Source organism: Muscardinus avellanarius (genome assembly GCF_963383645.1).
Source record: "Muscardinus avellanarius genome assembly, chromosome: 3".
NCBI lineage: Eukaryota > Metazoa > Chordata > Mammalia > Rodentia > Gliridae > Muscardinus > Muscardinus avellanarius.
Genome location: NC_137788.1, coordinates 18,485,719 through 18,502,545, shown reverse-complemented (window position 1 = coordinate 18,502,545; position 16,827 = coordinate 18,485,719). Strand labels below are relative to the sequence as shown.

General features: G+C 52.6%; 1 protein-coding gene across 1 annotated transcript in view; it reads left to right on the top strand.

Annotated features, from left to right (window-relative positions):
• Window positions 1-16,827, top strand: part of ASAP3 (ArfGAP with SH3 domain, ankyrin repeat and PH domain 3) — a gene marked incomplete at both ends in the record, with an annotated part of 48,119 nt that overhangs the window by 11,140 nt on the left and 20,152 nt on the right. The window contains 2 exons of the mRNA XM_080691345.1: window positions 15,930-16,002; window positions 16,079-16,224. Of these exons, the coding sequence (XP_080547471.1) occupies window positions 15,930-16,002; window positions 16,079-16,224 (219 nt within the window). The remainder of the gene's footprint in view (window positions 1-15,929; window positions 16,003-16,078; window positions 16,225-16,827) is intronic.

Genomic DNA, 16,827 nt, shown 5'->3' with positions numbered 1-16,827 from the left:
GCGCCACCACGCCCGGCTTAGTCTTTATATTTTTTGAAACAGGGTCTCACTGAGTGGCGAGGGGCCTCGCTAAGTAGCTGAGGCTGTCTGCAAACCGCGATCCTTCTCCAGTCTCCGCCTCCTGAATGCTGGGATTGCAAGTGTGCGCCACTACACCCAGCACCACAAAATATTTTTTTAAATTTTTAATTAAGATAAGATTCACTGTCTTAACCATTTTAAAACATACAATGCAGTGTTATTACATTCCAAGTGTTGTACAAACACACTAATTCTAGAACACTTTCATCCCCAGTAAGGAACCATGGGACTGATAAGCGGTCACCCTCACCCCCCTCCCCCAGCCCTGACAACTCAATCTCTGGATTTGCCTGTGCTGGACATTTCCTATCAGTGGATTCCAATGGTACGTGGCCCTCTGGGTCTGGTTTCTTCCAGTGAAGCTTAATGCCTTCAAAGTTCATCCACGTTGTCTGGGCTGTTTAAAAGTAACAAAAATGGGTGTGGCAAACACACTGGGCAGTCCCCGAGTTTCCACACCTCAAGTCATGTGACCCACAGAAGGAAGCTTTTAAAACATCTAGAGGTGAAGTAACCCAGTACGCAGAGCTGCCAGATAGCGCAGAGTTTCCAGGCAGTATCTGGGACATGCTTACCTAAAAAGTTAATCACTGATTATCTGGGGGGAAAAATTATTTTGGTACTGGAGATTGAATCCACAGAAATTCTACCTCTGAGATACGCCCTTCCCCATGCCCTGTTTTATTTTTTATTTTGAAACAGGCTCTTGCTAAGTTGCTGAGGTTGGCCTCAAACTGATGATCCTCCTGTCTCAGCCTCCCAAATACTGGGATTACAAGTGTGTGCCACCGTTCCCAGCTCGATGATCAGAAATTCAAATACAACCTCATCTCCTACATTTATTTTTGCTGAGTCTGGCAACTCTACCAGAGTGAGTGGCCGTGCCAGGCTTTGGACTTGGGCGGCTGGCCTCAGAGCTGAGTTTCCCCACCACTCTGCCGGCGATGCCTGGCTCTGCGCCCTCCCCAGGCCTGTGACTTAGCAGATCCCCGTGAGGCCCTGGCAGCCTTCTTTTTTTTCCCGGCACTTGGGGTGATTCTTCTGGGTAGCCTGGGGATAGAGGTGTCTGCTGGGCAGGAATAGTTCCCATGGGGTCCTACGATAATTTAAGTACTACAATAGTGCTTAAATGCCAGGCCCAGCTCAGTCCTGAGATGGGTGCTGTTACTATCCTGTTCGACAGAGAGGGAGACAGAGGCCCAGGGTCACCAACTCACTCGCCTCAGGCCATACAGCTGGGAGTATTGGAAGCAGAATTTGGGCCTCAGAGCAGTGTGACATGAAGCTCTTGCTCTGTCCAGCTGACGGTCTCTGTCCCCATGGTTTTGCTAGTGTTCCTCCAGCCAGCCACTTGTCCACCCCCAAATGTTTGTGGACACCCTTGTGTTGAGCTGCGGAGACCAAGGCAGGTGAGCCTTCACTCCCCTTCTAGAGTTTTCAGCCCCATCGGGGTCAAATGTGTGGTAAATAGAGCTCCGAGTGTTCTGATAAAAGCCTGTGTGGCTGGTTGTGTGTGTGTGTGCTGGTACCCCAGTACTTGGTGGTTGAGATAGGAGGATCACAAGTTTGAGGCCAGCCTCAGCAACTTAGTGAGACCCTGTTTAAAAAAAATAAAAAAGAGCCGGGCGTGGTGGTGCACGCTTGTAATCCCAGTCCTTGGGAGGCTGAGCGAGGAGGATCGCGGGTTCACAGCCAGCCTCAGCAACTTGGTGGGACCCTCCGCAACTTAGCAAGACCCTGTTTTTTTGTTTTGTTTTGTTTTGTTTTTTGCAGGTCTGGAGATGGAACCCAGGGGCATTCAGCCTCTGAGCTACACCCCCTGCCCTATTTTTTATTCTTTATTTTAAAACAGGGTCTCACTAAGATACGGAAGGCCTCACTAAGTAGCTGAGGCTGTCCGCGAACCGCGATCCTCCAGTCTCAGCCTCCCAAATGCTGGTGAAACGGGGATTTCTTCTGAGCCCCCCAAGATAAAAAGGGGGGTTACCTGAGAAGAAACCTGGAGTTTCATCATAGATGAAACGGAGTTTCTTGAGAAGAAACTCAGCATCTCCGTACAGGGTTCTCGTCTACGGTGAGCGAAGAATGACACCCGCAGACCTCAGGAAGGGGAGTAAAAGGTTTATTGGAAGCAGCAGGGAATGGGGAAAGGTGGCTGAACACCCCCAAAGGGGCTGGAACTCGGGTCCAGCAGCTGCCTTCAGGACAATACTTGAGAGTAGCCCAAGCCTAATGCCTTCAATTGCAGGCTGCTTTCTTCCAGAGTCCACACGATCTGCCAGAAGGGAATAGGAAAAGAGGCAGAACACCACTCGGGCTGTCGGGTCTTCTGGTGTCCAGTAGTTGCCTTTAGGTCACTACCCAAGTGTCGCCCGAGCCAAGTGCCCATCAGTTGCAAACTACTTTCTCCCAGAGTCCACGCGATCTGCCAGAAAAGAGGTGCAGGTCACCCCTAGGGGCCCTGGTCAGCCTTGATGCCCAGCAGAGGCCTTCAGGTCACTACCTGAGAGCATCCCGGGCCACGTGCCATCAGTTGCACTCTGCCTTCTCTCAGGGCTAACATGACCTGCGAGAGAGAGAACAGCTCCCTAAAAGGGGAGGGGGTCCCGAGAGGGAAAAAAACCCAATTTACCGTCCGACTAAGGCAAAGGCCTGACCGTTTGCCACCTCTTATGGTTAGAGTGACTTTGGGAATTCTGGGAAGCAGCTCTCAGGATTTGCATAGGGTATTTGCAAGTCCTTGAAGAATCTCCTTTCAGCAAAAGTGAGAGACTTGCTCTTGGGTTTGGGCTCCTGGGTTTGTTGATTAGTAAACCGATGGCTTTGTGAAGCTCTGGTCCTTCTTATCTCTGAGCCTTTGAAATTTCAGGTATTCGTCGCCCCTCAGGAAACTCAGGAAATTAACTTTTTTTTACCGAGGCCTTTTCCCTGCCTATTTCCTTTCTATCTCCTCACTGGGATGACAAGCGTGTGCCACCATGCCCGGCCAAGGCCCTGTTTTAAAATAAAAAGAATAAAATAGAGCTGGACATGGTAGCTCACACTTGTCATCCCAGCATTTGGGAGGCTGAAACTGGAGGATCGTGGCTCATAGACAGCCTCAGCTACTTAGTGAGGCCCTTCACAACTCACTGAACCCCTGTTTCAAAAATAAGACTTAGCCGGGCCCTCCGCAACTTAGTGAGACCCTGTTTCAAATTAAAGAATAAAAAAAAAGAGAGAGCAGGGTGCATAGCTTGGAGGTCAAATGCCCCTGGGTTCTAACCCCAGACCCATAAAAAAAAAAAAAAAAAAAAAAAAAAAAAAAGCAGGGCGTGGTGGCGGACACTTGTAATCCCAGTGCTTGGGAGGCTGAGACAGGAGGATCGCACAGGTTCAGAGCCAGCCTCAGCTACTTAGTGAGGCTCTCAGCAACTTAGTGAGACCCTATTTCCAAATAAAGTATAAAATAGGTCTGGGAGTATAGCCTGGAGGTAGGAAAGCCTCTGGGTTCCACCCCCAGTACCACCAAAATAAAAATAAATAAATAAAATAGGGCCAGGGGCGTAGCTCAAAGGTAGAATGCCCCTGAGTTCCATCCTCAGTAACATAAAAAAATAAAAAATAACACAGGGCCAGGGGTGTCACTCAGAGGTATTCAATTTCCTGAACAACAACAACAACAACAAAAGCCTGTAGTAGGTTCAGGGTGACCGGCGACATAATCCGGGTGGGTGGGATCTGTTGTAGGGGAGGGGACACCTCAAAACTGAGTCAATAAAGATGAAGCTTCTGCTAGACGGAGGGAACAGGGCTCTCCAGGCCAAGGGAGCCGCGGGAGCAAAGGTCTGGTGAGTGGACACAGTCAGAAAGTTGCCAAGAGTCCCTGAGGCTGCTGTTGAGGGACTTATCTACCCACCGAAAGCCCTGGGGACAGTGGAGTCCATCTGGGTCCACAAGGGAGCCCCGAGGGTGGAGGCACCAGACATTTTGCTGCTCCGGCCCTGTCAGAGCAAGCAGCCTGGCCGTCCCCTGGGGCCGAGCGGAATTCAGGGCTGGAGGCCAGGGGTCAGGCGGGAATCTCCGGGAATCTTCAGCCGTCAGTCCAGCCTGCAGAGTTCTCTCTGTCTTAGGTCATCACCGCTGAGCAGTCTCCCGAGGAAACTCCCAGCCAGGAAACTTGGGGCTTGTATAGCTCCGCATAGCTGAGGGCGGGGCTCGCTTCCTGAAACCCCTCTTCCTCTCCACCTCCCACCGCCCTTCGAGGGGCAGCGGCAGGGCTGAGCTGGCCAGGCTGGCCAGGTGCCCGGGCTGGGGAGCTGCCTGAGAGGCCCACCAAGGGGCGCGCGGCCAGGCGCCGGCTCCAGCCTCGCGGGAAGGAACAGCGAGAGGCCAAGGGACCCTGAAATAATAAATGTCAGCTGGCAGGAGCCTTCCCTGTCACTGCCGGCCTCCTCATCCAGATGAGCGTCTAGAAGTTGGAGGCCTGGGGAGGAAAGGAGACAGGGCAGGCAGGGCTCGGGCCCTCCTTTCTGTGGATAGGTCGAGGGGCAGCTGGGAAGAGCCCTGCCCTTCTCCCTGCCACAGCCTGGATGCCCAGGTGCCGCGAGTGGGCGCCTATGCAGGCCAGACCATCTGCACTCTCGTTGCTGCTGGTGGCGGGGTTGCAGCAGCCGTGAAGGGTAGAATGGACCCCAACTCTGCATCCCAGAGCATTGGCCTGGAATAGTGACCGCGCGCACACGTGTGTGTGTGTGTGTGTGTGTGTGTGTGTGTGTGTGTGTGTGTGTGTGAGAGAGACTAGGGATTGAACCCAAAGGCATTCTACTTTCAAGCTACACCCTCAGCCCTTTTTATTTTGTTTATTTATTTTGAGGTACTGGGAATTGAACTTGGGAGCATTCTACCTCTGAGCTGCACTCCCAGCCCTATTTTTTATTCTTTAATTTGAAACAGGATCTCACTAAGTTGGGAAGGGCCTCACTCTAAGTAGTTGAGGTTGGCCACGAACCCACCCACAATCCTCCTGTCTCAGCCTCCCAACTACTGGGATTACGCATAACCCACCACACCCGGCTAGCTCTTTTTGTTTTGAAACAGGGTCTTGCTGGGTCACTGAGATGAGAGAGCTGGGTCGCTGAGAGTGTCTAGCACAGGCTGTCCTTGAACCTGCGATCAGAGCCTCCTGTCTCAGCCTCCCAGGTACCACCGTGCCTGGCATTGGAATAGGATTTAGACCTTATGTCCATCAGCTCCAAATTGTACAGATGGGGAAACTGGGGTGCAGAAGGAGGAAAGAACTTCCTCGGAGTCACCCCAGAGAAGCTAATAATAGCCAACACAAACAAAAACCCAGGCCCTGGCCCCACCCTCCCCAGGTCCTAGGCCATTTGTGTTAGAGCTTTGGACCAGAAGGCCTTTCCCTCAGGTGTTCCTGTGTCACCTCTGAAAAAAAGAAGACCTCAGTATCCAGGGCTCCGCGGAGAGGTGGGGCGCACCTTCCAGTTGCTGGTGTGGTGCAGTATGGAGAGGAGGCTCTGGAGGCCAGCTCTCTATACTCCCTCGGGCGTCCTGCACGACCTTGAGCTGCCTTTCTTCCCCTGGAATGGGGCTAATGACCACCTCCCAGGCTGACAAGGACAGTGAGCTGACAGCAGGTGCCCGGCCCAAGGCCAGCGCTGGGCCAGCACTGGGAAGTGGGGCAGCGCGAGCCGGTTAACTCAGTCTGGGAGCTTGGAATCTGAGTCCTTCCTGTTGGGTAGTCTGCTCGGGCTAGACACCCACCATTGTGCCCTGGGGACAAGATTGCACTCTGTCTCCTGCCTGGGCTCGGGTCTGCAGCCTGGTTCAGGGCCTTTCAGGAGCATCTTATCACTTGTAGGATAAAACCTCCAGGTCTGGATAAAGGCATGTCCCCCCCTTAGCCGGGTATGGTGGCCCAAACCTGTATCCCAGTACATGGGAGGCTGAGACAGGAGGATCACAGATTTGAGGACAGCCTCAGCAACTTTATAAGTCTGTCAGCAGCCAGGTGTGGTGGCGCACGCTTGTAATCCCAGCATTTGGGAGACTGAGACCGGAGGATATCACCGTTCTCAGACAGCCTCAGCTACTTAGTGAAGCCCTTTGCAACTTAGTGAGACCGTGTTTCAAAATAAAGAATAAAAAAATAGGGCAAGGGGTGTAGCTTGGAGGTCAAAGGCCCCTGGGTTCCATCCCTAGACCTGTCCCCCTCAAAAAAAAAAAAAGTCAGCAACTTAGTGAGATGCTGTTTCAAAACAAAAAAATAAAATAGGACTGGGGGTGTGGCTCAGAGGTAGAATGCCTCTGGATTCAGTTCCCAGTGCCACCCTCGTGTCCCCCCCCCCAAAAAAAAAAGTAGTGTGGCTTCTCACATTTGATTGGCAGGCCTAATAGGGCCCAACTTACTAGCCCTGTGAGCTTGGCACAGGCCATAGTTTCCTGGGCCTCAGTTTCCTCATCTGTAAGAACTCCTGTGTTGCTGACAGAATGGCATGGAATCCGACACAGTGCTCCGGGGCTGGGTGTAAGCTTGGCCCAGCGGGGAGCGGGAAGGGGGTTGTCTGGGATGCCACTTAGCCCTGGGCTTCCCTGCTGGCCTCTAGGTGTCAGCTTCTGTAAAGCCCTGGCTGGTGCCCACTGGACCTGAGGGCTCCTGCCCTGGGGCCCCGGCTCTGCTCCCCTGGGCCATCCCCTGCCTCCTTGACCTCAGCAAGCGTGGGTCTGTGTGGCACCTCCCCCCTGGCCTGCGGGCACCTGAGGCAGGGGTCAAACCTGACATCCCGGCACTGCCCAGGACCCAGAGGACAGCCAGGCACTCTGCGTGCTGCTCAGGATTCCTCAACTTGACCCTGTGCCTTCCTGACTTGTTAGGATGGAGGGGCAAAGTTGAGGCTCCCCAGGAGAGAGCTATGAGAGGGCCCTTGGTCCCCTGGAAGGAGTGGAGCTGAGCTGGGGCTGGCCCAAAGGCCAGCTGCTGGCCAGGACTTCCTGGCCCCACCCTCCCCCTCCTTGCTGGCCACTAGGAAGGGACGTGGGGACCCCTGCCTTCCTCTGGAGCCGGCAGTTGGGTAAGTGGGTGAGAAAAGGAGAAGTGGGAGCAGACCCAGCAGCTCAGATCTGCACAGGCACAGATGCCCGGTCTCCGTGACCCCACCTTCTGTGGGCTGTGTCTGGAGCAGTGGGGACTGTGATCCTCCCGTGCAGGTGGATTCTGCAGCCCACAGGAGCTGGGACTGGCTCAGACTCACGCCTAGGGGAGAGTGGGCAGGAGCGGAACCTGTGTCCCGCGCTCTGTGCATGCCTCCTGCAGCTGAGTTGGTGTGCAGGTATGCCCTAGCCCTGCCTGTCTCCAAGGGCATGTCCCCGCCTCGTCCTTGCCTTTCCTCCTGGGCCATGGGCCCTCCGGCCTCCCTGAGGACAGACTCTCCTCTCCCATCACACTGTTGAAAGCTGAGCCTTGCCCATTCAGTGAGAAGGAACCAGCTCATTGTACACTACTCAAGTGGCAGAGTAGTTTCAGGTAACTTAGTGCAGAAGTCCCCTGCTATTCCAGATGTAAGAACCCTTTTGCCTTCCTTTATTAAGCTGTAGAAAATTCCAAGCATATGTAAAAGTGGAATCACCCAGCTTCGGCACCTACCAGTCCGTTGCTGGTTTTATTTTTTCTTCCGGTAGAACCCACCTTGTCTAACCAAGAATTTGAAATATACACAGGAACAGAACAGGGCGGCGAGTCCCACCACTCATTGCCCGTTCCTGCCCCGTCTACACCCCAAGTCATTCCCTGACTCGCATCGTATCTATTTATTTATTAACTTACATACTGGGGATTGAACCCGGGGGCATTTTACTTCCAGTTACACCTCAGGTCCCCTTTTTTTATGAAGCAGGGTCTTGCTGCGTGGCAGAGGCTGTCCTGGAGCCTGCGGTCCTCCTGTCCCTGCCGCCCATGTCCTGGGATTACACGTGTGCCCCACCAGGCCTTCTGGCTTTTCAGTTATTTCTTAAAAGTTGGGACTCAGTCAGGCTGACGCGTTGTCACTCGCTGGTGTGTCTTTAGGTCGCTTAGGTCCCCTCCTCTGCCTGGCGCCTTGTCCTTTGTGGGTGTTTGACTCTTGGTCTTGAGTCCGCTGGTGAGACGCTGGGCGCTGGGCTCACCGCCACACCCCAGGGGTCAGGTGACAAGTTTCTCCACCTGCAGGAGTTAGTCGTAATTGGAACTAGAAATGAGAAGCCTCCTTTTTTGGTACTTCGTGTATCATTTATTAACCGTCTTAAGTGTAACTTGGTTTGCTCATTAACCACTTTTAACAGGCGCTACATATAATTTAACCTTCTCTGTGGACATCAAAGATCAAAGGAACTGGGACGCCCCCTCACAGGGGAACTCTTGAGTTTAAGCCGTTCACTTACCTGCCCACGGCATGCGCACTGTTGGGGCTGATTGATTGATTGAGAAATATGGAAATGGACAAATGCTGCTGCAACTTTTAAGAATGCTTTTTTATTATGGTACTAGGGATGGAACCCAGGGGCTTTACCATTGAGGTACATTTTATTTTGAGGTAGGGTCTTACCAAGTTGTCCAGGTTGGTCTCAAATTTGCTGACCTCCTGTTTCAGCCTCCGAAGTACTAGGATTATAGGCATGTGCCACCATGCCCTACTGTAGGGATTTTATTTATTTATTTATTTATTTATTTATTTATTTATTTATTGGTGGTACTGGGAGTGGAACCCGGGGGCTTTTCTACCTCCGGGCTTTACTCCCAGACCTATTTTATGCTTTATTTGGAAACAGGGTCTCACTAAGTTGCTGAGAGCCTCACTAAGTAGCTGAGGCTGGCTCCGAACCTGTACGATCCTCCTGTCTCAGCCTCCCAAGCACTGGGATTATAAGTGTGCACCACCATGCCCAGCTGAGACTTCCTTTTAATAACATATATAGATAAATAGATATAGTGATACTGGGGATTAAACCCAGGGCATTCTACCTCCTAGGTATACCCCAGCCTGATTTTTATCTTTTTTTTTTTTTTTTGGTGGTACTGGGGTTCCTGGAAGCCCTTCTACCTCCGGGCTACACTCCCAGACCTATTTTTTTAAATATATTTTTATTTGGAAACAGGGTCGCTTAAGCCAGCGCGGCTGGCTTCAAACCTGCACAATCTTCCTGTCTCCGCCTCCCAAGCCCGGGGATTACAAGCATGCGCCACCACTACCAGCTTTATCTTTTATTTTGAAACAGGGTCTCATTAAGTTGCTGAGACTGGTCTTCAACCTGTGATCCTCCTGTCTCAGCCTCCCAAATACCAGGATTACAAGCATTCACCACCACACCTGCTTTATTATTGTTGCAATTATTTTGTGATAAGCGAGGATTGAACCCAGGGCCTCACGCATGCTAGGCAAGCACCATACCACTGAGCTACACCCCCAGCCTCACGCATGCTAGGCAAGCACCATACCATTGAGCTACACCCCCAGCCTCACGCATGCTAGGCAAGCACCATACCACTGAGCTACACCCCCAGCCCTTTTTCTTTTGTTTTACTTTTGAGACAGGGTCTTGCTAACTTGCCCATGTTGGCTGTGAATTTGCAATCCTCCTGCCTCAGCCTCGAGTGTCTGGGATGACAGGCATCCACCAGTTGCTCAGGTTCAAGAGCGCTTTGGAAGTTCTGTTTCTAATTGACCATGACAGCTGCGTGTGGCTGGAATGTGGTCAGATGAATTGGCGAGACCCTTTCTTTTTCATTCTCTGCAGATCTTTGCCAGCTGAATGTGAGGCCTTTTTAAAAAGTTGTTCTGTGGGATTGTAGAGGGCCCTGGTAGGAACTGCCTGGACCTCCAGGGTCTGGCCACAGGCCGGCAGTGAACAGGGAGGTAGAGTCTTCACTTTGGGCCCCAGGTCTCCATCCTTGCTGTGTGAGTTCAGGTCACTTTCTTCCCCTCTCTGATCCTCACTAACTCACCAGCCAGATGGAAACAGAACTGGTGAGGGCCTCGTGGGAGCGCTGTGAGTTGTAAATGTTGGGTGCCATACTTTCTTACAGCTGTACAGCCCCCACACAGGTCTTGATGGGTACCGTTTCCCCGGTGTGCTTACATTTCCAGTGAGACCGTGGACAAAGACTCATCTGAACTTTGTTTCGCAGCTGTAAAATTCTGCAACAGGAGGAGGTTACGCTGGATCATGGCTAAAATTCCGAGATTTGGTCTCTCTAGGACATTACCAGGGTTCAAAGCAAAGATTAAAAATATTTTCATTTTGCCAGGCGTGGTGGCGCACGCTTGTCATCCCAGCATTCAGGAGGCTGAGACCAGAGGATCGCGGTTCTTGGACAGCCTCAGCTACTTAGCGAGGCCCTCCGCATCTTAGTGAGACCCTGTTTCAAAATAAAAGAATAAAAAAATAGGGCAGGGGGTGGAGCTCGGAGGTCAAATGCCCCCAGGTTCCATCCCCAGACCCACAAAAAAAAAAAAAAAAAAGAAAGAAAGAAAAGAAAAGAAAAAAAAAGTTTTCATCTCCTGTACCAATTCTAGTTTAGTTGGTAGAGGCTATCAGGAGAGCTGTCTTAGCAGAATGATGAACCAAACCCAGGGTCATTGGGAGAAATGCTGGGATTGATTGATAATGGCCATAACGGTCACGGGAGATACAAGAGCAGTGCCCGTGCCCCGTAGTATGGAGGTGATTCCAAAGGAGTGAATCTAATGGCGAACTTTATTTATTTTATGGTACTGGGGATGGACCCAGGGGCATTCTACCTCTGAGCTACACCCCCAGCCCTATTTTTATTCTTTATTTTGAAACAGGGTCTCACTGAGTTGCAAAGGGCCTCAAAAATAGCCGAGGCTGTCCGCGAACCCAGATCCTCCTGTCTCAGCCTCCCAAATGCTGGGATTATAAGCGTGCGCCACCACGCCTGGCTCTAAGGGTGAACTTTAATCTGTAGGTCTCAACACTTTAGCAGCTCTGCCTCCCCCCCCCCCCGCTACATTGCCATGGTAACCACAGCTGGCTCTGAGAAACCACAGGAATGAAGAATGGGTCCTATTGATGTGTCCTGGCCCAGGAGGGGGCATGCGGAAGGCCCTTCTACCCAGGGCAGCTGGGCATGGCCTGGTGCTGCCATCTGTGGTCTTTTGCTTGCAGGAAACACAGTCTGAGAGCGAGGGCCTGGTGTGTGAGTGTGTGTGTGTGTGTGTATGTGTGTGTGTGCACGCGTGTGCGTGTCGGTGTGGGGCGAGGAGCACAAAGGGCAGTGCCGGCAGCCAGTGTTCAGGGTCTGTCTTGCCACACAGGCCGGGCAGGGGCTTTTGACTTCCACACATTTCTCCAGTGCCAGCCCAGGCGCTTGCACAGAGCCACTGACTCGGCTTTGAAACAAACCTACATGACCATGGATTCCATGAATATCGCAAGCGGTGGGGTCTCACTCACTCCAGGGTTTTCTTCCTTGAGCGCATCCTCTGTCCCAGCTGAAACGTTTCTGTCTCCCTAACGTCTCCCTCGGACCTGGAATCCTCTCCAGAGACGGTCCAAACACACCTGTTTTCTTTTCAGTGGAGCAGCCTTTGGGGTGTTTGTAGATGGGGTTCACTCCGCTGTCAACCTTGTTTTCTTTGGACAGGCCTCCCCCGCCCTCCTCCCGCACCGAGTCGGGGCGCAGCCGGGGGATCCGGTGGAGTTGGGATCGCGGGTCAGAGGCAGACGCCATCCCGGGGTCAAGAGGCCCCCTGACCTTTGGGGCAGCTTCCCCATGTGGAAAGGGCACCTGCCCTGGGTTTGGCGACTCCTAAGATTACAGGATGACCGTGCCACTGATCTTCATGGTGTGACTAGACATCCCTCTCCTTCTGGAACGTTCTCCTGTACAGGGGGCATGGTGATGCCTACCTCAGAGCGTAGCCAGGAGCTGGGCGAGGTGGCTCACGCCTGTGATCCCAGTACTTGGGAGGCTGAGGCCCATTCTAGGCCAGCCTTAGCAATTTCGTGGGATCTCCGGCAACTTAGTGAGACGCTGTTTCAAACAGAAAATTTTAAAATAGGTCTGGAAGTGTAGCTTAGAGGTAGAACATCTCTAGGATCAATCCCCAATACCAAAAAAAAAAAAAAAAGATTATACAGCTTCAGCATAAACCTTTGAGCCTCATTATACTAGAGGGTGAGTGTCATATGTCTTTTTTCTTATGTGTCTCCAGCATTGGCACCGTGCCACCGTGCCTGGCTGAGGCAATGCCTGTTGCAGTGGACCTGTGAATGAATGGGCTGTGCTCCCCCTTGCCCAGTCCCCCTGGAGCAAGCCTCTGGCTCTGGATGCCACTGTTTACACCCCCCTCCCCAGCACAGCCTCAGGAAGGCACAGCCCACTTCCCTGATTCCCTGGCTCCAGTCCACTCTGGCCCTCATCACACCGCACTGTGAGGTCTGTGCGCTTGGCCATCTTCCCCTGGGGGACGAGGCCCTGACCGCTGACATTGTGCCTTGTTTACAGAACACTTAGCAAGACACAGCGCCTGGTCAAATTGAAGAATGAATAACTGGCAGGCACACTGGTGCATGGGAAGCTGAGAAAGGAGGGCTGCAGGTTTGAGGCCAGCCTTAGCGACGCAGAGAGGTCCTCAGGAACTTAGTGAGAATCTGTTTCAAAATGAAAAATCAAATAGGGCTGAGGTTGTCGCTCAGAGCTAGAATGCCCTTGGGTTGCTAAGAAGAGTAGGTACAGGAATGGTGTTTGCTGGGAAGCTGTTTCCTCATCAAGGGCATCAAGGGCATCAAGGAGCAGTTTGTGGGTTAATAGGGTGACTTACCTGCCTGTAGCAGTTTGAGCTGGGTTCAGCTACAGGTGACAGAGTACCTGGTAGGTATAATAGCAGCTCAAATAAGATAGACACTTATTTCTCTCATATACAAGAAATAAACATATAAGTATTCCAGGCTTGCTAGGGTGGTTCCCCATTCATTAAGGGTGAGACTTCTGTTTTATTGCCCCACCATCTACAACAAATAGCTTCTGCCTCATGATCCAAGATGGCTGTCTGAGCGCCAGACATCACAAAAGCATTGTAGCCAGAAGAAAAGGGTGGCAGAGGGTAATTCTCCATTTCTTTGTTGTTGTTGTTGTTTTGGAAAAAAAAATAGGCTTTTTTTCATAGCGTAATGAGCACAAAGTACAGAGAGTTCCTGTATATGTCCAGCCTCTCATCATCAACTCATACTTCACAAATAATCATTCATTTAGGTAAAGGTTTCTTGAGTGTCTTCTGTATGTTAGATACTTTGGTCCACCCTCCAGGGACTTCTCTAGGTCTCCGGAAATCCATATCTTTAACGTGCACTGTCTTTTGGAATGAAGTTGTTGTTCCTTAAATTAACCACCTTCTAGCTGCCCGAGTTTCAAGGTGGAGCTTGGGGATTTGGTGAGCACGTTTCCACATCTGGGTCTTTGAGAACCAGAGGTGTCCATGTTCTCTCCTCTTGTCTCTAGTAAGAAGCTTCTTCCTCCTTTCTCTAACGGAAACACAGGCCCGTTCCTCTGTCCACACGGGTCCCTCACTCACTCTCCCTTCATTTGCTCCACTGCGTCCAGATCTTATTTATCTATTTATTTTGCGGTCCTGGGGATGGAACCCAGGGGCATTCTACCTCTGAGCTACACCCCCAGTCCTATTTTTTATTCTTTATTTTAAGACAGGGTCTCACTGAGTCGTGGCTGAGGCTGGCCGCGAACCGCGATCCTCCTGTCTCAGCCTCCCAAATGCTCCCAAAAGCGTGCGCCACCGCGCCCGGCTTCCAGTCTGAAAGTCTCTTGAGTTGGTACCCAGAGGGAGGAGAATGTCGGCTTTCCAGCCCCTGTAGAGAAAGGGCGCAGAACCTGGTGGGCCCTCCAGCAGCAGCAGTGGCGGCCACAACAGTGATAGGGACTGATGGTGTGGATGCGCCCTGCGCCCAGACCCAAGTCCAGCCCTTCCCGCATCCTTGTGACCCCGAGCCCAGGCCCTTCCCGCATCCTTGTGACCCCGAGCCCAGGCCCTTCCCGCATCGTCCGTGCGTGGGCCCCCGTGACCCCGAGGGCAGCCATCATGTCCCATATTGTGCACATCAAGAAGCTCAGAGAGAACAGCAGCCTGCTGAGGTCACACGGCCTGCGGGTAGTGAGGATGGGCTTCAAAGTCAGACCCCTCCCCACGCCCCCCAGAGGCTGGCGGGGGGCCGGCGGCCTGCCTGGGCTCGTCCTCCTGGGAGGAGCACGGAGACTGTTGGGAGACGCCGTCCACCTGTGCCACCTCTTGTCACGCTGAAGTCAGCCTTCAGAAACCCACCTCCGCCCATTTCAGCCACTGGACAAACAGCTGCGCTGGGGTGGGCGTGGGGCCGTGGTGTATGGATGGGGCACTCTATGGGGCACCCCTGAATCCCAGTCTGCTGTCTCACCCTGTGACTCAGTTTCCCCTCTGGCCCTGTGGGCCTCTTCCAACTGTGACGGTCCGAGTTCGCTGTACAGCTAGCAAGGGTTTCATGAGCTCGCCAGCTTCGTGCCTGCGGAGGGAGGGGGAGCCTGCAGCCCTGGGCCCTGGGCTTGTCTGATGTCCACCGGACTTCTGAGCCTCTCTGTGCATGTGTTTTCTAACCTGTATGCCAGTAGGTCATAAACCCAGTAGGGCTCGAGCGACCCCCGCCCTCATCGCAGCCTGGGTACCAAGTGCCGCCAGCCCCCTGGCCCACACAGGCCCTCCTCCTCGTCCTCGCACGACTGTTTGCTGAGTCCGGGATTGGTGCACAGTGTCTGCTACCTCTTCTGTCTTCTGCTAAGCATCTCTTACATGGTTGTCAAATCCTGAACCCTCAGTAACTCCATGAGCCCATAGTATCAGCCCCACTTTGTAGACAAGGTGCTTGAAGTTAGCAGATTGTCTAGATGGAGCCAAGATTTAAACCCAGGCCGGAATCCTGCCTTCAATTTATTTTATTTTATTTTTAATGGTACTGGGGATTTTAGCTCTGAGACATATTTCCAGCCCCCACTTTTTTTTTCTTTTTGGTACTGGGGAGGAACCCAGGAGCATTCTACCTCCGAGCTATACTCCCAGCCCTATTTTTTATTCTTTACCTTGAAATAGGGTCTCACTGAGTTGCAAAGGGCCTCACTAAGTAGTATTTGAGGCTGTCCTCAAACCACAATCCCCCTGTCTCAGCCTCTGGAATGCTGGGATTACAAGTGTGCGCCACCACGCCCAGCCCCTATTTTATTTTTTAGTTTGTTTGTTTGCTTATTTTGGTGGTACTTGGGTTCCTGGAAACCCTTCTACCTCCGGGCTACACTCCCAGACCTATTTTTATTTTTTATTTGGAAACAGGGTCTCTTAAGCCAGCAACACTGGCTTCGAACCTGCGCGATCCTCCTGTCTCCACCTCCCAAGCGCGGGGATGACAGGCGTGCGCCACCACACCCGGCTTATTTTTTATTTTGAAATAGGGTCTCACTAAGTTGCTAAGGCTGGCCTCGAACCTATGATTTTCCTATCTCCAGCTCCCAAGGACTGGGGTTACGGGATGTGCACCGCTCTGAGCTGCCTCTGAATCTTTGAATTGCTGTTCACGTGCAGCACTGGAGTCCAGCACTGGAGTTGGGTGGGGGGGGGGGTCCCTGGTCGTCTTAAAGTGGCATGCCTGGCCTGTGGCTTCTGTGAGGTCTGGACAATCTGTATGGCCGGTTGGATACTGGGAGGCCCTAGGGAGGGCAAAGGACAGATCAGAGGGTGGGATGGTGCCTGGGGGAGGCTGAAAAAAGACCCTCTCCTGGCTCAGCACGCTGACTGTCCATCCACATCTGCTCCCAGGTCCTGGAGGGAGACCAAGCCATCCTGCAGAGAATAAAGAAGGCTGTGCGGGCGATCCACAGCTCCGGCCTCGGTGAGCCAGCCTGCGTGGCGCCCTTGGGCCCAGTCTGCCCGCCTGGAGCGGACGCTGAGCTCCCCTACCTCCGCAGGCCACGTGGAGAACGAGGAGCAGTACCGAGAGGCCGTGGAGGCCCTGGGCAACAGCCACCTGTCCCAGAACAGCCACGAGTTGTCCACGGGCTTCCTGAACTTGGCTGTGTTCACCCGCGAGGTGGCGGCGCTCTTCAAGAACCTGGTGAGGCCCCCACTCCTTCCTGGCCCGGCCCCCAGCCCAGGCTCAGGGCACACCCAGAGAGCTGAAGAGCCCGACCCCGGCAGGGCACAGCTGGTGCATCTGTAATCCCAGGACCTTGGAGGCTGAGGCAGGAGAGTCACAAGTAGGAGACCAGGCCGGGCATTGTAGGGAGACCCTGTCTCAAAATAAAAAATAAAAAGGGCTAGGGGTGTAGCTTAGTGGGTTCAATCCCAAGTACCACAAAAAAAGAAAAAGGAAGAAAGGGAGAGGAAAGAAGAAAGAAAGAAAGAAAGAAAGAAAGAAAGAAAGAAAGAAAGAAAGAAAGAGAGAGAGAAAGAAAGAAAGAAAGAAAGGGAGAACCTGCCTGGGAAAGAGGCTTTTTTCTCCCTTCTCCCTTCTGCCCTGGCCTCTGCCCCACAACCCCAGGTCCCCCTCCAGCCCTGACCCACCTTTTGTAAGTTCCTTTCTCTCTGCGTGCACACATGTGTGTTGTACTGGGGATTGAGCCCAGGAGCATTCTACCTCTGAGCTACATTCATCCTCAGCCCTTTTCATTTATCGTTTTGTAACAAGGTCTCCCTAGGTGACTGAGAGGCTCACTAA